The sequence below is a fragment of the Arvicola amphibius genome, chromosome 10, assembly GCF_903992535.2.
Source record: "Arvicola amphibius chromosome 10, mArvAmp1.2, whole genome shotgun sequence".
Classification (NCBI taxonomy): Eukaryota; Metazoa; Chordata; class Mammalia; order Rodentia; family Cricetidae; genus Arvicola; species Arvicola amphibius.
The window spans coordinates 122,829,872-122,854,208 of record NC_052056.1 but is presented as its reverse complement, the minus strand read 5'-3'; the positions used below and the strand labels follow the sequence as shown (position 1 = coordinate 122,854,208).

The window sequence follows — 24,337 nt, the reverse complement described above, 5'->3', positions numbered from 1 at the left end:
CACTTGGCTCACTGAGCACAAAAACAACATAAAGAAACAAAAGCAAAGTCCAACAGAGAACCGGGCTTGGCTTTGGGCTTCTGAGGGCTCTTCCTGGATGTGGGCAGAGTCTGGGGAAAATAGGAAAAAACAGAGAAAAGGGGATCTCTAGGAAACACAGTACAAACCGAGCTGAAAGAGTGACCTGCATGGCTTGCTTCAGAGTTTTGCATGCGTTTAGTGTGTGCGTGTATGTGAGTGCGTGTATACATATATGTGTATGTGAGCGTGTGTTCCTATGTGTATGTATGTGTCTTCTGTGTGTATGTGTGTGTAAGTGTATGTGAGTGTGTCCACATGTGTGTATGTACGTGTCCACGAGTGTGTGTGTGTGTGTGCACATGTACATGTGCGTGCCTGAAGTCAGTCTTGGCTATGTTTCTCCGGGGGTAGTCCACCATGTGTGTTTTGAGACAGGGTCTCTCACTGGGACTTGGAGCTTGCCACTCAGGTTAAACTGGCTAGCCTGCAATCTCCGGAGATCTTCTGGTCTCCACAGTGCTGGAACTGCAGGCATGCACTACTGATTTCTTCCATGGGTGCTGGGTGGGCATGGAACTCTGGTCCTCACGTTGGCACAGCCAGCACTTTCCCCCACTGAGCCACTATCCAGCTCTGACTATACTGAGCTCACTGAGCCTTAGGACTCGAGCCTTCTGGAGTGGCACATTTGCTTTTGAAAAGAGATAGTGGGCCACGAGATTTGATTTCCCAGCCTTCCTACTGGAAACCTCTTTCCTTCCACTTGCCCCGGGGAACCTCCTAAACAGAGCACTAGAGCCCCACCCTATGTGGTTCCCACTCTAGAAAGACTCGCAGGCACATGAGCTAGCAGGCTTGTTATTAGACTGTCAGCAGATTTGCAAGCAAAGTGTCAAACTCCGCTATTAGTAAAAATTAAATCATATTAAATGTCAGTGAAATAATTATATCAAAAAAAAAAGAATGTCACATTCCTCCATTTTTACTAGCGCTTTTCTGTGATCCAAGCTTCTGGGGCTTCTCTTCTCTCTGTGAGGGGATGGTGTATGACAGCATCCAGTGTGCCTGGATCCCCACTGTGTTTAGTGAACTGTACTCAGCTCCAGGCAGGATGTTTGACACCATGGGCGTGGGTAGACACAAGAAGCCAGGCGATGTCTCCATGAAGGGTCAGCTGAGCACTCGCTGGCCCTCACTCCAGTTTCCGTCCCAGCGTCTGGTGGACACTGTGAGATCCACCTCACTCATGCATTATACCCAGGGAAGCCTTTTTCTTTAAAGGAAAATGGATGGACACAGAGGCGGGGCTGGGCCCCTCATTTCCTTAAGACCTGGATTTCTTTTCATTTTTTCCCATTTGAAGGTGGAAAACGCACCCCAAAGCAATGGCAGATCCATAATTCATGGGCATATAAAATTGATGCTGGGTTTAACAGAAGGAGAGCTGTAAGTGGCTGTCCATTAACTATTTATGAGCTTGCCAGGGTGCTGACAAGCCAGACGTGGGGAGGAGATCACACCCGTGCTCCCATATTTTATTTAAACATTATTAAAAGTACACAGTCTATAACGAGGCTTTCAATTTTGCCCAGATTGGAATCCACTGTGATGTTGCCTCTGGGTCTCCAAAAGTTACCACTAGGTGCTCATGGACACTACTGTCCTTTTTCCCTGTACGGGAACTTAAGTTTCTCCCTTGTTGGGGCAGCTGGCCCAATCCCTGCGTTCAGGGGCGTGGCTGCCCCAGCGAGGTAGGATACCCCTTAAATAGCATCGGGGCGCCGGGAGGACCCCGTTTTTCTTTCCCCCGCGTTACCTTCTGCTCCGCTGGACCCTTGGTTCTGTAAGTTCCCTTATTTCCCCTTTTATTAAAACTGATTTATTATAAAAGGACTATCTTGGTTATTCCCTAACCCCTCCGACCGCCGGTACCGCCGGTACCCGCCGGTACATTTCCGCCGGTGCCCGCCGGTACACTCCCTTTTCCCATTCTGGACTCTGTCTTCTCATGCGGGCCCTCTCCAGCTGCCTTGGGACCTGGGGTATATCTCATGGTCTTCCCCAGCCTCAATTGAGTCATCTGTAAGATGGGACATTGCACAAATGTCACTCTTACGGTGACTATGAGAATTTGATCAGACCCCTCTGAAGCAAGTGACTTTGCCTCTTTGGGGTTTCAGCAGTGTTTGGAGCCATTTTTTGATGGTGATGCTATTTGTTCCCAGTGAACAGAGGACAAGGTGCTACTACATGTGCTAGACTGCACCCCACAGCACCCCACAGCACCCCACAGCACCCACAGCACCCCACCCTGAGAATAACACATGTGCTAGACTGCACCCCACAGCACCCACAGCACCCCACCCTGAGAATAACACATGTGCCAGACTGCACCCCACAGCACCCCACAGCACCCCACCCCAGAATAACACATGTGCTAGACTGTACCCCACAGCACCCCACCTTAGAATATAACACATGTGCTAGACTGTACCCCACAGCACCCCACAGCACCCCACCCTGAGAATAACACATGTGCTAGACTGCACCCCACAGCACCCACAGCACCCCACCCTGAGAATAACACATGTGCTAGACTGCACCCCACAGCACCCCACAGCACCCCACAGTACCCCACAGCACCCCACAGTACCCCACAGCACCCCACAGCACCCCACCCTGAGAATAACACATGTGCTAGACTGCACCCCACAGCACCCCACCCTGAGAATAAGACATGTGCTAGACTGCACCCCACAGCACCCCACCCTGAGAATAACACATGTGTTAAACTGTACCCCACAGCACCCCACTCCAGAATAACACATGTGCTAGACTTCACCCCACAGCATCCCACCCCAGAATAACACATGTGCTAGACTGTACCCCACAGCATCCAACCCCAGAATAACACATGTGCTGGACTATACCCCACAGCACCCCACCCCAGAATAACACTATGGTTTGAAAACCCTAAGTTATACAATGAAAAGTAATAATTTTTATGATTTTTCTTGAAAATGAACTTCAATGAGTAAACAGCATGGACTTAATATATTTTGAGTCTGAAAATAGGCCTTAAAGAGGCTCGGGCCTGGGTTCAAATTCTAACTCTGTCACTTCCTAGGACTTAGAGAAGCTGCCCGGTTCCTTTACTAGTAAAAATACAGGATGAGACCTGGATGTAACGCCCTTGGTCCAGAGCCTGGCTGGGAGAAGTGGAGGGCACCCACTGTCGCCCTTGGTCCAGAGCCTGGCTGGGAGAGGTGGAGGGCACCCACTGTCGCCCTTGGTCCAGAGCCTGGCTGGGAGAAGTGGAGGGCACCCACTGTCACTGCCACCCAAACCACAAACTGAACTGAAAAGATTTGTGGGGGATAGAACACAGAGCAGGGTGAGGTAGATCACGTTAGAGGGAAGGAGAGAGCCCAACTCTGAAGGGAGAGGAGAAAGAACACAAATGGAAACTCTCAGTGTCTGCCATGTGCTATGATAAAGGCATTTCTTGTCTCTCTCAACTTTACAGCCACTCGATGGGCAAGGGCTGCATCCTGTGTCTCACAGGTGCCAGCAGGTCATGCAATCCTAGCTGAGACATCCGAGGGTTTGTTCTTTCTGCCACCCTATGGACAGTTAGGTGGTACCCCAACCCCTGTTTATATCCATTTGGAGCCTCAAAGTATGACACTTTGGAACCAGGGTCTTTGCAAAAGCGATTAATGAAGGTGTTAAGACCGGGTCAGAGTCCGGTAATAGCTATGATATGAAATGTCCCCCTCGGGCTTACAATGTAGAAGGCCTTGGGGGCACTATTTGGGGCAGGTTCTGAACACTCAGGGGATGAGGTCTGGATTTCTGTCATCCCTGAGTGCTCCCACTTTTGTCCTCTGTTTCTTGGCCCACCATGACATGAACCAAACTCTCCACCACAGCTTCCCCACCATGATGGACTCTCTAAAGCCATGAGTCAAATGGTCACAATGACAAGAATGGTCACAGACACTGTGGCTCTAAATCCAGTGAATGTGGCCTCAGAGACAATCAGTAGGCAAGAGAAAGTCGTGTGAGGACACAAGTAGAGACCAGCCGGTGCAGCCACCTGCCGAGGTCACCTGAAGCCACCAGACTATGGGTAAGAGCACAACGTCTCTCTTGGAATCTACAGGGTGTGGTGGCCTTGCCAATACTTTGATTTCAGACTTCTGGTCTCTTGAGCTGGAACATAATGGGTCTTTTTGTTTTTATGACATCCATTTTTTGGTAACTTATAAAAGCCCAATAGGATCAACGTACACTTTGATCTCCTATGCAAGTAAGAACAGTTCCATGAGTAACCGTGGGAGGAGAGCTGGGGAGGGGAGGCAGTTGTCTTCCATTGGCACACGGTGGAAGGATCTGGGATGAGAAAGATGGGGTGGGAAGAAGGCTGAAGAGTCAGGCTTGCAGTCCCACAGCCAGTTTCTTTCTCGGGGGTCGGGTAGGGCCTGGGCACACAGCATTCATTCTAAATACTAAGTAAGATGGAGTCTGGAGACAGCAGAGGACAATTTCCAGGAGTGAGCTCCTTCCTTCCACCATGGGGGAATCAAACTCAGGCCATCAGCATCGATTCCAAGCACCTTTACCCACGGAGACATCTGGCTGGTGCCAGACTGCAGTGACTAACCTCCCACAGCAAGTGAACCCAATCTGTCTGCATTGCAAGACGGGAGTGCAGGTGCTGGTAAGGAACAGGTGAGCCCTGCGCTGTGTAGGAGCCGGCCACATGACACCAGCTCTGAGTTGCTAAGGCAGCGCAGGCAAAGGCACAAGGCCAGTCAAGTAAGAAGGTGGTAGGTCTCAGTGCTGAGGTGGGAGAGCAAGGTTCGTGAAGCCCACCATCAGCCCACAACTTCCCCAGACTGTCCAGGGACCAGGTTGGTTCTCCTGAGCTCTGTGACAACTCAAAACAACAGAATATAAATTCAGAGGCGAGCTGTCTTGTACCCCAATGACAAAGGAACTTGAGTGATTTAGAGCCAGAATATTCTTTTCTCCACAATGGTGCCTGGAGTTGCTAGGAATAGTACATCCACTAAAATTAATGGGCAGAGCTCATTTTTCTTATTTCGCAAGGAGAGAAGTTCCATTGGTGGGGTAATGGATGTTGATCTGGATGTGCTGGTGAGCCGGCTGGGGGATCAATCACCCACATGCAACAGCTCACAGCCCTTTAAACCAACACCAGCTGTGACGAATGGAGCTGGCCAGGGACAGGCGGAAAGGAATGCAGACAGAAGATCCATCAACATCCTTGTGACAGCTCATGGGTCCCAGGGGCCCAGAATCCTACTTGGTCTCCTACAATGGAGTCATTTTTCAGCAGAGCTGAACTGAACGGCCAGGGATATCTCAGGGAAGACTTCAGTGCTAGACACACATGGTCAACAGCTCCAGCTCTGTCATTCCAGGTTGCCCTGAGCAACCTCCCACCTCTGCCCCTTTATGGTCCTGGCCTGGCAGAGTTGATGGTCAATATTTCAACAAACTCAACATTCACTGAGAGAATCAGTGGATGGATGAATGAGGAGATGGATTGGTGGGTGGATGGGTGAGTAGATAGATGAGTGGGTGAGTGAGTGGGTGGGTGAGTGGGCGGATGGATGGATGGATGAAGGATGGGTGGATGGATGATGTGTAGGTTGGTGGTGGGTAGATAGATGCATGGATGGCTAGGTGGATGAATGGATGGGTGGATGGATGGATGGGTGGGTGGAATTTATGGATCAATGAGTGAATGGATGGATGGTGAATAGATGGGTGGATGGGTAGATAGATAAATGAATGCTTGAATTACAGAGTTAGGAAATTACCTTTCTCCTTTTGGGAGATCTTAATTCTAAAATAGAAGGTACAGATGGCAACGCTTTGCTCTAGACATGGCTCTGTGGTGGTGGTAGTGTGCCTGGGAGGAACACTCAGTGCTAAGTGGGACATGACGCTGAGTTTTTCTGTGAGGATTCTGGCCCATTGAATAGGAAACCGCATCTGTGCAAAATACATGAGTGATGGTTACTGTGTTAGGCTGTGAAAAACACCTGAGGTAAACAAGGAGGAGGAGGAAAGGTTAGTGTGGGCTCACAGTTTCAGGGGTAGCAGTTCCCGACTTCCTGCCCTGGTGCTTTGGAACATTGTCGTGGGAACATGGTGGAGGTGTTTACTCAACCAATAGAAGTCAAGCAGCAAAGGAAGAGGCAGGAAGGGGCTGGGACCCCAATATCCCCTTCGAGGGTGTGCCCTCCAGTGACCTAAATTCCTGTTTCTACACCTGGCCTCGGAAAGGCCAGGACCCAAGCTGTAACAGTTCTGTATTTCCCATATGTGGACTGGTTGAGAACACCTAGCTCGACACACAGTAGGCACTCTGAGGACACATCCAGCATGAAGGATGGGACCAGGGCTCTGACTTCTGCACAGAATTGTAGAGAAGACACAGGGGAAGATATGCTGTTCCCAGCCATGGACCTTGACCAGGATGCCAGAGCAGGAAGACAACTAGCCTTAGCAACAAGGTGTCTTCAAATGACAGCAAGCATGTCATTTTCTCAGTGTCCTCGCTTCCAAACCGTGGGGACCTGGAGACCCACCTCCTTCCTCAGCCTGCCTGTTAAGTATCTCTGCTAGCCCAAACCTCTTTCTTCCTGCTGCAGAGTCCTTGGGACCCGAAGGACGAGAATATACTGGTAAACTGGGAACAACCACTCTTAGCAAGAGGTGGTGTGTGGTGATTTGAATTGGAAATAGCCCTTTCAGGCTCATGTTTTGAACTCCTGAGCCCACCCAGCTTGTGGCCCTACTTTGAAGGTTACAGAGCCATTGGGTCATGAGGCCTAACAGACTGAAATAGCTCACTATAGGTGGCTTTTGAAGGTTAAATCCTTCCTTGGTTCAGATGTGTTCTTCCTGACCCTGGTGTGCACTGGTGTGAACAGACGATGTCACCAACCTCTGCAGTCACGGAGTGCGTGGCTCCCACCTTGTGTCTTCCCAGCCATGAGGGCTAAGAGCTCTGGAAACCTGAACCAAGATAAGCCTCCCCCTGCCTAACTGAGGCTGTCTCTGTTGGGTGTGTCAATCACAGAGATGGAAGTAACCAATGCAGACCTCCAGGTGAACTTGCCCACGTGAGCTTGCTCACCTCAGATGCCCTACATAGACTGTGGGATGTGCCAGATGCCTTTGCCACGGCAGAAGTGATGCCTGTACTTCTAGGGTGAGTTCCGGGTGGCCTTCCCTGACACATGTGCACCCAGGATTGTGAACGTGAGCTTATTTGCACAATCAACTCAACCTTCATTTAGGGTACGTCCCAAACCCAGGGGGAACTGTCGCCACCGGTACAGAAGGACAGCTGAGGCCTGCACCCTCAGGCAAGAGGGTCTGTGGAAATGGAGGCTCAGACTAGAGCTGTGCTGCCAGCTGCCATTGGCCAGGACCTACAGCCATCAGGAGGCAGGGAGGGCAGGGTGGGGTGAGGGGGCAGTGTTCAGAGTGAGTGTGGCCTGGTCTGACCTCCATCCACAACATTTGAGAACTCAGCCTGTGGCTTTAACCACACCCCGTTTGCAGTCCCTTCTTATAAAACCCACAGGGGACACATCTTAAGGTTGCTCTGAGAAGTTCCAAGCAGCCTGGGTCTCTTGCAACATCAACATCTGTCTCATTTCTCCAGCGGCTGAGAGTTTCTAGAGAGCTGCACATTACCCTAGGAACAGAGGTGCAGAGGAGAGAAAGGAAAAGAGGGAGAGAGGACATGGGAGCAGGGAGGCAGCACAGACAGAAGAAAAGCTGCCATTTGACCGACCAGTGTGCCCGCGCGTGCAGCCAGCTAACAAAGACATGCTGGGAGATGGAGGTTAGGCTTTCCTCCGGGCCAGAGGTGACAGAGACAGCGGGCGGCTAATGAGCCCTGCTTGTCAACTGGAGGAAAGCCTTTCTCTCCCTCAGGCTGGGAAGGAAACTTCAGTCAGGGACCTGGACCGGTCTGGGGAATCTCAGGCTTTGTAGAGCACCTCGCCTGTCACCGCATAGGCAGCTGGCCTGTCAAGGACGGAGCTGACAGCTCGACTCTGGCCGTGGAGGATGGTGGCTCGAGAAGCTCGTTTGTAGTAGAGGACAGCGGGCAAGCCCTTTCGCAGTAAGGCAGGGAAATGACCTCACTTTGGGGACCTTAAGGACAGTGTTAAGTGCAGGTTCACTTGCTGGAAGGTTGAGTGGCAGTAGACAAAGAGGGGTGCTGCCCCCACATTGCAGAGTAAGAGCCCTGAAGACCTCAATATGCCTGTCCCAAGACTAATGCTATCATGTGCTCTGTGATCCCACTGTTCTTGGAACAATACATCAAAAGATGGAGGATATTCCCACAAGGCAGAAAACAAATTTAAAAATGTACGTGGTCCATGCCGTGGATGGCTTGAGATTCAGATGCCAGTGACTAATAGCGTGGCTAGAGATACAAACCCATGTCCCTTCACCAAGCCTCATTTTGGCATGTTGGATAGCCCAGGGCCTCAGTTTCCCCATCTTCACCACAGACATAGGATTCCTCACTGAGAACAGGAAGTGTTTCGCTCAGAACAGGCACACTGTTTGTGCCCAGTACAGGAAGTGTTTCACTCAGGACAGTCACACTGTTCGTGCCTAGTACAGGAAGTGTTTCACTCAGGGCAGTCACACTGTTCGTGCCCAGTACAGGAAGTGTTTCACTCAGGACAGGCACACTGTTCTGTTCGTGCCCAGCACAGGAGTCTCTAGACACCTCTTCCACCCTCCACGTTTGTTATCTCTGCTCCAAGCCCAGAGGGGAATCCACATTTACCACAAGTGGCAGCTGAAGCCTCAGTTTCCCTGCTCGACATACCATAGTTGCTGTGAGCATTCCACACTGAGACGGGTGCTGAGACACCAGGAAAGACAGACATTGAATATACTGTGTTTCCCTCCGTGTTGCCCAAGGCCACCCTATCCTTGGCATTGCCTATGCGAGGCAGAGAACACAGGCCTGAGTAGATGCTTCCAGCAGCACAGAACACCATCGGTTGGCTTTGGGTACACCTCAAGATTTTGCAGCCAATGACAGTGCTGTCTCTCAGCCCATGTTTTCTGTTTCTCCCTCCTTGGTAACCCTCCCCCAAAGGCCCAAGAGGGCAACCTAGAGTCTCCCACCAAAAGGAAGTTTCCACTCCAGCCCAAATGCTCATCTACACAAGAGCCCACGAGGGCTGCCCTCACCAGCTCCATGCAGCGCCGGCTGGCCTCCTCCTCCCGCTGCACCAACTCCTGCATCTCTGCCTTTAGCTCCTCCAGGCGCCGCTGGTAATATTGGCTGTTTTCTCGCTGTTGGGCCTCTGACTTGGCTGCCTGAGACAGCTCCTCACCCATCTTGATCAGGCTGTTCCGAAGTCGAATTACCAGGACCTGGGAAGGGCAGAAAGCCTGGTTGGTCTCATTTGAAGAAACCAGAGGTCCGAAGCAAAGTCTCAAAAGAATGGACTCCTTCGCTGGGCCTCTGCAGTGTGTGCCAAGTGATCCGGGTTGAGAGTTGTGGTTTCTGTTTAGACAGCACACTAGAGCTGACCCTACTGTCAGGGACTAAGGTGGACCGGCCCTGAGGTCATGAGAAGAACAGAGTTACTGCTGGCACACCCCCATCTGCCATGCAGTGGCATGGGTGACGGAAAGATGCCCTCCCCCTTCTACCTCTTGTGACCTGTGGCAGGAGAGAGCTGGCCTCGGGGTCCTGAGAGTGAGAGAACTAGCCCTGCCCCTCACTAGCTAGGAGCACCCAGGAAAACAGGCCCTGCACCCCACTGGCAACACACTAGAGACCCTGTTGTCAGGGTTGCAGATGAGCCAGCCCTGAGGCCAGGAGAGTTTATCCCACCCCCTCACATGCGCCCTACAGAGAACCCTACACTTTGCCTGGGCAAAACAGTAGAGCTGGCCCTGGAGAAATGAGTGAGGGGGACCTGGATCTAACGACCATAGAGCAGGAGAACTGGCTCCACTCTTGCTGCAGGCTGCATCTGGGTGCGCTGGCTGAGGCAGCGCTGGAGAGCTCACCTGTGACCGTGAGGGAGAACTAGTGAGCTGACCAGCCAGGCCTAGAACTGGGGCTATGAGTTGGCCCATTCCAACATCCACTGAATCTCTGAACTGTGGGAGCATGTGACGGGGACGAACTTACAGATGGGGGCGGAGGGCAGGATCCTCAAGACGCAGGACAACTGGGTATCCAAGAGGAGCCCCAGTGAGAAAGCATTATCAATAGTGCAGCAGAAACCAGAGGTCTAGAACCAGACCACTTTCAAGTAAAGATGAGTGGACTAAGGGGTAAACAGGCCGTATTACAGCTTCCATGACAAGATTCTTTTCGTTTTTGTTTTGTTTGTTTTGTTTGGTTTTCTTTTAAAATTGGTTTTGTTTGGGAGGAGGAGGTTGCAAGGACAGAGGGGGGATGCAAGAGGATGGAGAGACGAGTGGGAGCAGATTGCATGATGTGAAATCCACACAGAATCAATAAAAGTGAAAAACATTTTTAAAAGCTGTGGTTTGTTAGTTTTTCTCAGGGAAGAACATTGACTGGGTTATCCGGCATCAGATGGTCAGTCCTGAAAACATACTCAACAGACCGAGCGGGTTGTATTTAGGACTATGCATTATGTACAAACCTACATGCATGTAAAGCAAGCAATGGAAAGGAGGCCATGAATTTGAAAGAGAGAAAGAAGGGATAGATAGAAGAGCTTGGAGGAAGGAAAGGGAAGAGGAAATCATGTGATTATATAATAATTTCAAAAATAAGAGGAAGAAACGAAAAGAAAAAACCCAAACCAAAACAACATTTAAAAAAAAGAACTGTGATTTCTGCCCTCCCAAAATAAGAATTCACTTTGAAATAAAAACTGTCTGGAGAGACTATGGGACAAATACATGGAGAATCTGCCTCCAAGAGGCTCTGAGTTCAAACCCTGCCTCTACCTCTTCCTGCTGTATGACCATGTGTGGGTGATTGGGTGGGGGCTCTGGTGTCTGTGTCCCAGGGCACTGCCAGGATCTAATAGACTAAGATAGGCATTTGGCCCAAACAGGGCTGCAGAAGGGTGGCCTGACAATCCTCGGCCCCATGCCTCCCAAGATCTAGGAAGTGGAGGGACACCTGAGAGAGGGGGAGAGAGAGATAGAGGGGAGGAGGGAGGGAGAGGGGTGCTGGATTAGTACTCTGCACAACCAAAGTTTTGGCTTTATGAATGGGAGCCTTGGGTGAGGGTGAGGTCACTCCTCTCGACCCTCAGTGCTCTGCCTTTCCCCGGGACAGAAACCCATTAGACTTAATGAGGGGATGAAGACAAAAGCATTCAGGCCCCTGTACACTAGAAAGGCCTCAGTGTTATCTGGATCTGTTAGGCAGCCAGCAAGCCTGGAATCTGGATCTGTGGAATGCCAGTGGGAAAATGGCAGTGTTGACACAGGCAAGGGTCATGTGACCATTTCAAGCCTTGCTGGGAGTTCTGGGAACCGTGGTTGGAGGAGACCGAGTCAGGGTCGGAGACCGTCACCCAAAGGGGAGCAGCCCTATTAAGCCCCATTTTAGAGACTGTCAGGGTGGAAGGGGAGAAAGAGGCATCACACGGCGTCTCCAGTGACCCTTCGCAGCAGGGACGCAGGTACTGTTATGCTTGGATAATGGTGACAGAGGGGACCAGTGATTACAGGCTGGGATCTTCCAGGTTCTACCATCAGGTTTCTCTTTCCCTGCTGATGGTTGTCTATGCTAGAACTCAGTAACAACTCCACAGACATAGACAGCCACTCAGTAGAGTACTCAACATTTCCAGAGTCTAGAGGCCTCTGCTACCTGGAAAGTCTATGAAGGTCAAGGTCAACAAGAATTTTCCTGTTTATCCACAGCAGCCGTATCTAAGACCACATGTCCTGGGATGGGGAGAGCTTCAGGATGAGGGGCACAGCCTTTCACATCCAAACACCAATGGAGTGAAGGGGTGAGGGCTACAGAGAAACTAGAGCACAGGCCCCGGGGAGACGGTCAGGACAGGGGTCATCAACTTCTACCTGACCCCGCGCTCTCAGTGAGGCCTGTCCTTACTCTCACTCTGCATGGCGTTGCTGAGAGCTATGGGGAGGATTTTGATAGTGGAGGTGACCTCTGTACATGTTTCGTGTCCTTGGTCCACAGAAAAAGTGAACACACACTGAAATTATTGGCTCAAGATTGACGTCAGGGTCCTCGCTAACTCCGTCCAAGCCCACCAGGGTCTTGCTATACTGCAGACATCCTGGAAGCCAGGTGGGCTCTCCATGCTAGAAGGTTCCACCTGTACAGTCATGGCATACTCTGTACTGCGGGTGTTTGTGCTCACATGTCCGTCCTGTACACACCAACACGGAGCTTCATAGATGGCTGTGAAAGAAACTGACCACAGGAATTTGAGGTATATGAGAAGATGAGCAGATAGACAGAGATGGAGAGAGTGGTACCCATGGACTCAAGGGTGGGCAGTGGAGTCTGGGACTGAAGAAGGCGAGAGGAAGGGAAGGGGAAGGGAAGGAGAGGGGAGGAGATAGGAGAGGAGGGTGATGAGAGTCGGAATAAAAACAAGCTGCAAGAGAGGAATGGGCTGAAGATGGTGGCAGGAGTGGGCAGAGGAGGAGGATGAATGGGTGCATGGTGGCTCCAGGAAATAGGTAGAAGAACAAAGGAAAATAACAGGGGAAGGACAGGAATGGATGGAGTGGTCGAAGTCATCTCAAGCTAAGCATGCGAACCAAGTGGTATGGGGACTGACACACCAATCCCTGCCTCCCCACGCTCCCAGTGGCTCATGGGGCTTCAATACCTCAAATCTCTTCATCTGCACCTTCTGGAACTCTGTCTTGTTCTCCAGGTCACAGATGACAGCTTCCTGCCTGCTGACGATGGCGCGGTCCACGGTGGACTGCTCCAGGTACTGGATACGAAGCTGAGCCACCTGCAGCTGGGCACATTGAGGAGTCTACTGGCACCATTGACCCAAGTCCCGCCCCTGGCACCAGCTCTGTGCTCCACTGCTGCATGTTGACCGTCCACATGGGCCAGCGCCATCCAATAGGCATGGGCATTGGGACTCGGCACCCGCGTGCAATGGGACATGGCCACTCTGACAGGCATGCACACCAGCTCTAGCAGGACTTAAGAGAAGTTGGTGGCTAAAAGTAATCATCTAGGTATTGAGGTTTAGAGAAATCATGGCTCCTATGGAAGAGCTCCCAAAGGGTTGTGGGCCTGACACACAGGCATCTTCTCTTCTTAGGACCAATTTCTCAGAGGGGGAATGAGGAGGAGGGAGCCAGCACTGAATGGTACATGGGGCCATCTGTGTGTGGGGCAGGAACGGGCAACTGTGACAGGAGTGTGTGGCGCAGTCTCTCCACTAGGACTTTCACGATGCACTTGGCACATGACTGAAGTTGAGCAGACGACCTGATGATCCTCCCATCCCCCACAGCATAGCGGCTCTGAGCACATACCTGCTCCCGCAGCTTCTGCTTCTCCTTCTTGGCTTCTTCCAGCTGCAGCTGCAGCTCCTGAATTTGCCCGATGTCAGCAGCAGACTGGTGAGACAGAAAACAAGATAAAGAGGCCTTTCCAGAACCCCTTCCTCAGCCCACAGATCTCTATCAGTTCTGTGACAATGATGGCGCCTTGAAAGTTGCTTTTTACCCCTTCCCAACACCCCGTCTCGGTTTGCTGAGTCACAACTTTCCAACGCCACATCTCTGTTGAGTCACTCCATGGCATCAGTCCAGGGACTCAGTGATTGTCGAGTTCTTGATGTCACACGCTGGAGAGCCCGGAACAATCAGGGCTGCCCCTGGATCCGGTAAACATTCCAAGCGTGGCACTGTGGTTTTGAATGAGAAGTGTCTCCCATAGACTAGGTCGAGCGGGGTGTTGCTTGCCACCGAAGGGCTTTTGGAAAGTGGCAGTCAGGGCTCGGGCAGCAAGGAAGGTTTGATCCATCCTTAGATCTCCAGTTTGAACCTATAGCTGGTGGAACTGTGGAAGGTGCAGCTTAGATGGCGGAAGTAGATCACTTGGGGTGTGCCCCGTCCAGGCTCCTTCCTGCTGAATCTCTGTTGCTTCCTGTTAGCCATGAGCCACAAACTCGAACTACAGTGATGTCCTTCCCAGCACCTGGGGTCAGACAACCAGGTACCAAACTCCTGAAATCACGAGCCCGGGTGATCCCGCCCTTCAGCGACTTCTATCCAGTCAGGGTAATGATAAAACTAACTTGGGAGGAGAAGCGCCGTGAGTGTCAGGGAGCTGGGAACCTGCACTTGGACAGCAGCCAGAGTGAGTCAGGGACTCTCTGCTCCTTGGTATCCTCATCTAACTATGGGCAGAGTGTCTGCTTGGCCCCCTCCATAGGTTAGCCCCAAGGTCAGAGAGAGAGGGGAGTCAAGACCCCTGTAGGATGTGGAGGCAACAGCTGAGCTTGGCAGTCTCTGAGGAGCGAGTTTCCTGAGCATGTGGGGGCCTCTTGGCTCCTGCTCTGCCTCATGTCTGGTTTTGTTCACTTGTCACGGCACATGTATGTTTAGGCTTGTGGCCGCACAGAATAATTTCTACATTGGACGTAACTAACCACAACTCAGGCACAGACTCTCTGGTGGCGGCTGTAACCCTGGTGATTCCACTCCTTATTCGGGTCACATCCGCTTGTCTTGCAGACATGCCTCCCCTCTGGGGGTGAGTGTGGAAGATGTTTGATGCTCCTGGACTGAGCTTGTCTCCCTGGGATAAGGTCGGAAACCCACTGGGCGCTTCGGTCCCATCCCCCACTCACTCCAGCCGAAGCCCCCACTCTTCCCAGCCTCCTTGTCTCCTCCCTGCCCAGGTCCACATCACCCCCACTTTCCCTCCAATTTGCCTGACACTGTGGCTTTCAGTGTCCGCCCCCACGCCTCAGCTCCAGACTCCTGTAGGACAAGGTAGAGCTGACAGGGTGGGGTAGCATGCTGGCTGCAGTTCTCCTGCCCTGCTTCCCGCCTCCCCTCCAAGGAAGCCTTCTGGGAGGCTGGCCCGTCCTTCCTCTCCTGGCCTCCCTGAGTGCATGGCTGCTGCCTTCCCCTACCAACCTCCCTTCAGCCTCTGCAATGCCCCAGGGACGCTTTGCACGCGCCTCCCTCCCAGGCACCCAGGTTGCCCTCCTGCCAGACCCCATGGTTCCACTGCAAGTCAATTAACTCCTGACCCTCATCTGGGTTTCTACCTGGTACCTCCTCCTCAGGGAAGCCTTCCTTAATTCCAGTCCTTTTGTGGACTCTCAGATCAGTTTGCCAGCCCCCCTCCCACCACATGCTGCTCTGGGTAGCTTCCTGGTAACATCTGTTCAGCTCACAAAGCCACAGTCACCAGGGGAAGTCTGGAAGTCCCTTTGCTTACCAAAGTGTCCTTGGCATTGTTTACAGTGTCTAATGGAGAACTAGTCCTCAGTAAACAACAGATAGACAGACTGGGTGGCTGAGTACGTGGGTGGTGGCTAGACTCAGAGAGTAGATAGCAGATAGGTGTGTGGATGGGTGGGCGGGCAGATGCGTGTGTGGTGGGTGTGTGTGTGTGTGTGTGTGTGTGTGTGTGTGTGGACGGGGGTGGGTGGGCAGATGTGTGTGTGGTGGATGTGTGTGTGTGTGGACGGGGGGGGGGTGGTGGGCAGATGCATGTGTGGTGGGTGTGTGCAGACAGGGAGGTGGCCATACAATGTCAATGTTTGCCTGGTGGAGCCGCCCTCCAGAGGACACACCGGCTTTCCCCAGGGCTGCATGGAACTGACAGCCCCTCCCTAGCTCTGGGCTGTTAAATCTGCCTAATTCACAAGCTGGGAGAGGTCCTGACCTGCGCGATGAGGTCTTTGTGTTTCTGCATGAGGCTGTTCAGGTCATCCTGGTCCTCGTCGATGCGCTTCAGGAGGTCCGCCCTCTCAAACTGCAGCCTGTACAGCTGTTCGTCCACCTGCAGGGAGGCAGCGCGTGACTCAGTGTGCGCTCGTGGGTACTGAATGCTCAGGTACATGTGGATGTAACACGTATGAAGGGTTTTGGCCCTGTGGGAACCTCTAGGAATCCATGCATACACATGTAAAGGTCCAAGGCATAGGCATGTAAGCACAAGCCTGCATTGTCCCTGAGAACAGGGACTTTGTCCCCCACACAGGCATATCCCAGTACCGAGCACCAGACTTGGCATCCAAGAGGTGCCAAATAAATACCTATTGTGTGGGTGGATGGATTTGATTTGGGGGGGGGTTTCCTCCAAGGCCATTTCTTTTGCATGTGTATTTGGTGATTTTATGTGTATGTAGGTATATCCTGTGGATGTGTGTGCTTGTACATGTATATGTGTGTCCAGGTTAGTTTTTAGTCAACTGGACCCAACTTAGAATCATTTGAGAAGCGGGAACCTCAGTTGAGAAAGTGTGTGTGTGTGTGTGTGTGTGTATACATGCATATACATATATATGTGTGTGTATATGTATGCATGTATTCTGAAATTCTCTTGACTAACGATTAATGTGGGATGCTCCAACCCATTGTTGGTGGTACTACCACCTAAATGAGTGGTCCTGGGGTGTATAAGAAAGCAGGCTAGGCAAGCCATGGAGAGCAAGTCAGGAGGCAGCACTCCTTTAGGGCCTCCTCATCAGCTCCTATCTCCAGCTTCCTGCTCTGATTTCCTTCAGCGATGAACTACGATCAGTAAGGAGAAACAAACCCTTTCCTTCTCAACGTTCTTCTGGCCATGGCGTTTTACCACAGCAATGGAAACTCTAAGTATGACAGAAATAGGAGCCGCGTTGTGGGGTTATTGCTATGATAGACCCGACTGCATGTTTTTGGAAGGACTGTGGTGGTATTTGAAGTTTGGGCCGCAAAAGCCGCTGAATGCTTGGAGCTCAGTGGGCTGCTGTGTGGGACCCTGGGAGACAGGGGTGTTGAGCAAAGGGTAAGACAGTGGTGGCCTGACTTGTGGAGGACAGCAACGGTTGCGGAGTGGAGCTTGCCTGAGCCTACAGACAAAGTGCAGCGCTAGGGAAATGGAGCCTCATGGAGCCCATGGGGATAACGGGGCGCTAGACACCAACCACCGAAATTTTTTTTTGTGAAGTCTGTTTTTGCTTTGATTTGATTGCGACTGTGTTCCGGATATTTCTTTTTTTGAAATAGAAATTTTGTAACTTTTTTTTAATAGGAGCCCACAGTTAATAGACTTTAGAATTTTAGAGAAATTTTGGATATTCTAGAAAAAGACTTTGTGGGTTTTAAAGAGATTGGAATTTAAAGTGTTTGAATTTTCTAAAGACTGGGGTATCTTTACAGTTTGAAAGTTTTAATACTGTGATATTAATATTAACATGTAATCTTAGGGGCAAATGAGAAAGGAAAGGTTATAGTTGTATATGTGTGTCAAATTGACAAAGGGTCAATTGTTTTGGTCAGTTTTTCATCAACTTGATACAACATTGAGACATTGAGAAGAGAAAGTCTCTGTTGAGAAAACACCCCCTAAATTGGCCTGTGAGGCCTTCTTGAGTAATGGTTGATGTGGAGGCCCAGGTCATCATGGGTGATGTCACCCACTAGAAAGGTGGTCCTGGGTTGTGTAAGAAAGCAAACAAGCAGTAAGTAGCAAGCTAGTAAGCAGAATTCCTCAGTGGCTTCTGCTTCAGTTCCTGCCTCCAAAGTTCTTGTCCTATATTTCCCCAGTGACAGAATGTGATGTGAGTATCTAAGATGAGATAAACCCTTTCCTCCCCATGTTGCTTTTGGACATGGTGTTTATCACAGCAACAGAAACCCTAAGAAAATGTGTGAGTACGTGTATGTGTTTCTGGACATGTTCCCCTTAATTTAAAAAAAAATGTAATACAGGACAAAAGGGCTTGCTAGGATGCTGCACAAGCATGAGCTGGCTCCTCCCCACCTCTATGCAGACTATAGAATTCTGTATCTTGAATACAAGTTTAAGTAAAGTATGATCACCCAGACTCCAGACATTGCCACCAGCATGATAGTATATGGCTCTTTCGTCCCCCTCAGTGTTGACCATACAATAACATAATGAATAGCCAGGTCTTCTGGGTGCAGGGAGTTGACGTGAGCTCTTAGAGAAGGTGGCATGCTGCGGTCTGATGATAAATACCAAGAGTTCCATGGTGGTAAGAACACAGTAGGGCTGCGAGAGGCTCCCGAGAACCATCTACAGCTGTGAGTGCACAAATGGGCACATGATCAGCTGTGTTCATTATCGCAAGTGCAACTTCATGCTACCGGGCACACAGTAGGTCCACAGCAGGTTTCCTTGCTTGCCTTTGTAAATGTGATCTCACACCCATGTGTGCATGTGTGTGTGCATGTATACGTACATGTGTGTGTGCATGCATGCATGTATATATGTGTGTATTCTGTTGAACTCAGTATCAAGCACCCAGTAGGCCCATAACAAACTGCCTTTGCTTCTTAGGGAGCTGAGCATTCAGTAGGTCTACAATAAGTTCCCTTATCCTTCTTACAGAACTGAATACCCAGAAGGTCTACAACAGAAGCCTGTACCCCCCCAGCAGTGGGGTGACTCAGAGGGGTCTCAAGGGGATGCCCACATCCTAAGTGTCTCCTTCCCAAGGCTATGTCCCCCCCCCCCCCCCCCCGGCCAAGGCCAGACCATGAGCCTGCTCTTCTGGGTGGGGCTGCAGGAGGTCAGTACCAGGGTCTTGCTCCGGGTCACATTCTCCAGCTCACTGTGCATGTTCTCCAAGTCCGCGGTCAGCACCTTCTGGGTTTTCAAGGCGTCCTCACATTTGACCTCACTCTGCTCCAGCTGGACAGGAACAGGGGCAGAAAAGAAGAAGTCACTTCTCGGAGACCCTCCCTCCCCAACAGCCCAGCCCAGCCCACGCCTTCACACCTGTCTGTCAACACATATCCTGTGAGCAGGGGGCATGGATGCTTGAGGCAAACACCCGAGGATGCCTACTCCCCACGCAGTACCAGGCCCAAGATGACTGACTGGTCCTGCTTTCCCAGAGGAGACAGGCGAGGACAGTAGTGACAGCCTCTGGGGAGCACAGGGAGTGACAAAGGGACAGTTGTGAGGATGGCAGGGCCAGCCAGTCTTGACCGGGGCCTGGGTTTAGCTGGTCTAGAAACCCTGATAAAGTAAAAGCATTCTACATGGAAGGGTCTTCCTGGGCTCACCATTGACCAGACCTCAAAAGCTGAACCAGTAACTCAAACTGCTTTCTTGTCCTCTGCCTTCTCATCTATTGGTAGACTACAATTACCCAGGCACATGCCACGCCCCCCAGAGTGCCCTGTCCCAAACTCATATCAGCATACAAACCCTATGTGGAATGTCTATGTTTCCCATGATCCTCTACCTCTCCCTCTCCCTCTCCCTCTCCCTCTACCTCTATCTATCTATCTATCTATCTATCTATCTATCTATCTATCTATCTATCTATCTATCTATCTATATCTATATACACATGTTTATGTTTCTAACCTTTAAAAAATGTCAACCATGTCTGTGGACAGTGGACCAATAGACAGGTTCCAACACTACCTGGTGGCAATCATCGTCAAGTGGGAGTTTCCTAAAGGTTCCAAGATTGTCCTGTTCTACATGGAGACTCTGGTTCATGTGTCTAGAGTAGTCTAAAGGGGCTTGCACATGCTCGGCAAGCATTTGTTCACTCAGGTAAATCCCCAGACCTCGTTTCTTTGTTTGTTTTATTTTAAGACAGGTTTTACTCAATTGGCCAGGCTGGCCTTGAACTAACTCGGTAGCATAAACAAACTGCTGCCAAGGACGAAAGTGAGGGCAAACCCTAAAGTCTAAGTTTGTGGGTGCCATGGGGAGTCTTCCACCTTTGGGTCAGAAGCAGACAGGAAAAATTTTGCCCCGTGGCAGCTTCAGGGCCCAGACTGCCCACGGGCTACAGAGAGGCAAAAAGCAACAACAACAAAACCCAGAAACTCGGTGTGTGTGTGTGTGTGTGTGTGTGTGTGTGTGTGTGGTGCATGGCACACATGTGTACATGAATGTGCAGGCACACACACCCACACACATGTGTTCAGGGTCCAAGCAGAACATAGAGTGTTCTCCTCTATCACCCTTCACCTTGCTGCCTTGAGACAGGGCCTCTCTCTCTGCACTGGAAGCTCACTGCCCCAATTAGGCCAGCCAGTGAGCTCTAAGGCTATGCCTGTCTCTGTCTCCGATGCTGGCAGTACAGGCACCCACAGCCATGCCCCACATTTTACATGATACTGATGATTTAAACTCAGATCTTATCCACTGAGCCATCCCCCTGGCTCCTACACATCCAGTCTCACCCAGTTCTTGTTTAGCAGAGTTCCCTCTTCCCCATCCTCCTTCCCATGGGTTGCAGTGCTCCAGCCTTCAATGGGGATGGCCGGCAGCCTGTGTGGTCACTGGGGAATTGTTCCTGCAGACACATTTCCAAGCACCAGCCCTGGCTTCCCAGAAGCCACTGGGTTCATGTTTTTCTGGGGATACAGGATGCACTGCACATGGTGCCTGGTGGTGTCCAAACAATTGATTCTCCTGTTAGTGTCACCTTGGGGGCTCAGGGCTTTGCAGCTTGCTTGGCCCTCCCCAGATACGCAGAAGCCATCCTTTAAACAGAGAACTAGATTTCCCTGCCTGTGATGTAAAAGCAGGGCCTTCTTCATCACTGCCTTGGAAGTGTCAATATTTGTGGGTGAACAGACCTGTGACCACCACGTTTCCAGCCAATTACAACACAGTCTTTATCTCCCCTGACAGGAGGTTAGGTTAATATTGAATCAATTCCCTCTAACATCGCCTTTATAGAAAGAAACAAAAGTTCTTCAAATAAAACACCTAGTGAGGCCACTGTTCTGGGCTGCAGGCTGGGGAGACACATCTCCAAGGTGCCTGGTCACACAAAGGCTCCCATCAGAGAATCTTTCCAGGCCTGTTAATTACCTCTACTGTCTCATGGAGGCATAGGTGACACATGGTGACAAATGCCCCAATTAAGGGCACTGGGGACAGATCCGGGGTTATCAGTCTTCTCTGATGGGAGCCCCGGGCTGGTAGTTAATCACAGCTGGGAATTTGTGGTGGAGATGGGCAAGGTCTAATGGCCCAGTCACCATCTGTGGAGGAAGGGCCCACTGGAGTACCAGAGTTTCTGGAAGTATGTGATGCCCCAGGGTCAACCTCTGGACCTCTGGACTCTAGATCTGAGTTCAAATTACAGTTCTGCTTCTTAAAGCCTCTGTGACCTCAGAGAAGGAGGAAATTCAATGGCTAGTGACACAGGAATGAGGGCAGGGCATTGGGACATTTCACCACAGCCGTGGGATGCATAACGCACTGAGAGAGGATGCTGAAGTCAACTTCAGAGGACAGATACCCACTGGGCAAAGAGGAAGCTGAAGGTGGAAACTAGAGTCCCACAAAGGCATAGCTCATGAAACGCTGACAAGGTGAATAGACATGAGGGACAGCAGTGGGGGACACTGTTGGAGATGATGGTGGGACTGGAGAGGAGGAGCTGGGCAGGACACCACATGGGTCAGACTGGAGAACCTAGACTTGCTGCAAAGGACAATGGGAAGTTGTTTGTAGATCTTGCATGCAAGCAACCAAGACTGTATTGAGGTCTTTAGAATCTTCCTCCAAAGTTCAAGTGGTGGGCTGGGTTGGGCTGATGGCAGCACCCAACTGGGATATGCAAAGTCCTGATGATGTGGTATTTCCCTCTGTATGCTGTGATTACCATTAATGAATAAAGAAACCACTATGGACCTATAACAGGACAGAACTTAGGTAGGCCGGGAAGATGGAACTGAATGCTGGGAGAAAGATGGGTGGAGTCAGAGAGAAGCCATGGAGCCACCAGAGGCAGACGCTTGGAACTTTACCCAGTAAGCCACAGCCACTTGGGAGGCAGAGGCAGACGGATTTCTGTGAATTCAAAGTGTGGTGGCGCACACCTTTAATCCCAGAACTTTGGAGGCAGAGGCAGGCAGATCTCTGTGAGTTCAAGAACAGCCTGGTCTACAGAATGAGTTCTGGGACAGCCAAAGATACACAGAGAAACCTAGTCTCAAAAAGCCAAAAATTAAAAATAAAAAAAAGAAATAGAGTTTAAAATAAGGCCAAGTAAAGATGGAAAACACACAGAGACTCTGGATACTGTGTGTTGTTGTGTTGTCTTTGAATTGTTTGAATGCTGAGGAAAGAGAAAAAGCTGATAAAAGACATTTGATTATAAATGCTTCTAGATTAATTCAATATATTTTTAAAGTCAAAGTGATATATATATATTGAATTAATCTAGATATATTAATATATATATCACTTTGACTTTAAAATTTAAGTCAAAAGATATGTTACTTTGTAGGAGAGGTTTGCTTTTGTTTCCACAGGAAATGAGGGACTGTGGATTCATTCTTTATTAAGAAAAATCAGGTTTGACCAAGGAAGACCCCTTGAGTAATCTCTGATAGGAGGAATGGCCCAGATATCTGAGTTCTACATCCAAAACAGTTCAAAGACTGCTGCCTGAGATGATCAAGCCTCACAGGACTGACTCCAGTCAGGACTTGATCATAATTCTAGATTTTTCTTTAGGTCCCCATAAGATTATCAACTCCCCCAACCAGCAGGAAGTAGCCTAGAAAACTATGCCCACATTCCCTAAAATTGGACTACGGATATTTTCCTTTGTTTAGAATGTTGACTACATGTTGTTATGGATAATGGTCAGGTGAAAAGCTAAACTAAAGATATTAGAGTCCTTGTTTTAAAAATAAAAGGGAGGAAGTACTGTGGGACAATAGTCTTTTGTCCTGTCACTTGTATTATTCTATTGGTCAGTAGCCAGACAGGAAGTATAGGCGGGGTGACTAGGCAGGAAGTAGAGGTGGGGCAATGAGAATTCTGGGAAGAAGGAAACACAGTCTCCAGTCATGACCCAGCTGTAGAGGAAGCAAGATGTGACTGCCTCGCCAAAAAAGGCACCAAGACACATTGCCAACATAGACAAGAATTATGGGCTAATATAAGAATTAGTTAATGAGAAGAGCCTGAGATACTGGGCCAATCAGTTTATAACTGATGTAGACCTCTCTTGTGATTCTTTGGGACTGAATGACTACAGGACCGGGCAAGACAGAAACCTCTGTCACCACCCTGGTTTTCATCTCCAGCATAAGGGACCCCAATGAGGGGACATAAAACCTCTCTGGACAAGACACAAAGTCAGCAATTTGAGAGATTTCCCGGCAGGAGACATACAAGTGTCTTTTAACAAAGGCAGTCAGAGCACAGGACACCAGTTTGGGAGCACTGTTGAGGGCAGTGCCAGAGACCCACGATGGGAGCTCTGGTCTTAGCAGGCAGTACAGAACAGGGCCCTGAGTATGAGGTGAGTAAGCAACAGAGCCGTGGGCAACCCCCTCACCACCCAGTTAACAAAACCAATCACGTGCCTCCTCTGGGAAGGGAGGTCACAGACACGGATCCAATGAGGACTAAATGTACAAAAAGAGAGCTAATCAGAGCCCGGGAGCCACTGCTGGCTTCCACTCTCTCCTTGGAGCAGGTGGCTCCTGACAACCCCTAGTCTCACAGATGTTACTGGCGCAATGATTATCTCAATTATCCATCTTGGTTGTTGGGATGGCTTGTTTCGAGGTTAGTTTCAGGGGAAACACCCCATGGGAATTGATTAGCTCGTTATGAAAACACTGTACCCGGAAGCCAAAGATGCTCCCCCGCCCTTCACTCTGAGGAGGGGCCCCGTACAGGTGAGTGGAGGAAGGAACTTCTGTGCAATGCGTTCTTTTCATCTGTTGTCCTAGAGGGTTTGGTTTTAGAGGGTGTTCTTGTGATACAAGGTCCTGTGTAGCCCAGATTGGCCTCAAACTTGCTATATAGCTAAGGATGACATTGAACTTCTGATGCCCCTGCTTTCATACCCCAAGGCCTGGGATGGAAGCTACCTTATCCAGGTCTTCACACACACCAAGCAGGCACTCTACCAGCTCCATCCCCAACCCCAATCCTTGAGATCTTACAAAGGGAAGTCTACAGATCCTATGATCTGGTGTTCTTTGGGGGCATGGTACCTTCTATGAGATATGATGCGGGTATCCCTGAAAGGCAGGGCTGGCTCAGGGTCACCCAGGCAGGAGTTGAACCTATTGAACACCTCTGTCC

The 24,337-nt window shown here is 50.3% G+C and overlaps 1 protein-coding gene across 1 annotated transcript in view; it reads right to left on the bottom strand.

Moving 5' to 3' along the window:
* Positions 1 to 24,337, bottom strand: part of Myo18b (myosin XVIIIB) — a 191,843-nt gene that overhangs the window by 62,592 nt on the left and 104,914 nt on the right. Inside the window, exons 34-38 of the mRNA XM_038344547.1 lie at positions 18,824 to 18,937; positions 15,959 to 16,075; positions 13,588 to 13,671; positions 12,918 to 13,055; positions 9,292 to 9,477 (exon numbers count right to left, since the gene is read on the bottom strand). Of these exons, the coding sequence (XP_038200475.1) occupies positions 9,292 to 9,477; positions 12,918 to 13,055; positions 13,588 to 13,671; positions 15,959 to 16,075; positions 18,824 to 18,937 (639 nt within the window). The remainder of the gene's footprint in view (positions 1 to 9,291; positions 9,478 to 12,917; positions 13,056 to 13,587; positions 13,672 to 15,958; positions 16,076 to 18,823; positions 18,938 to 24,337) is intronic.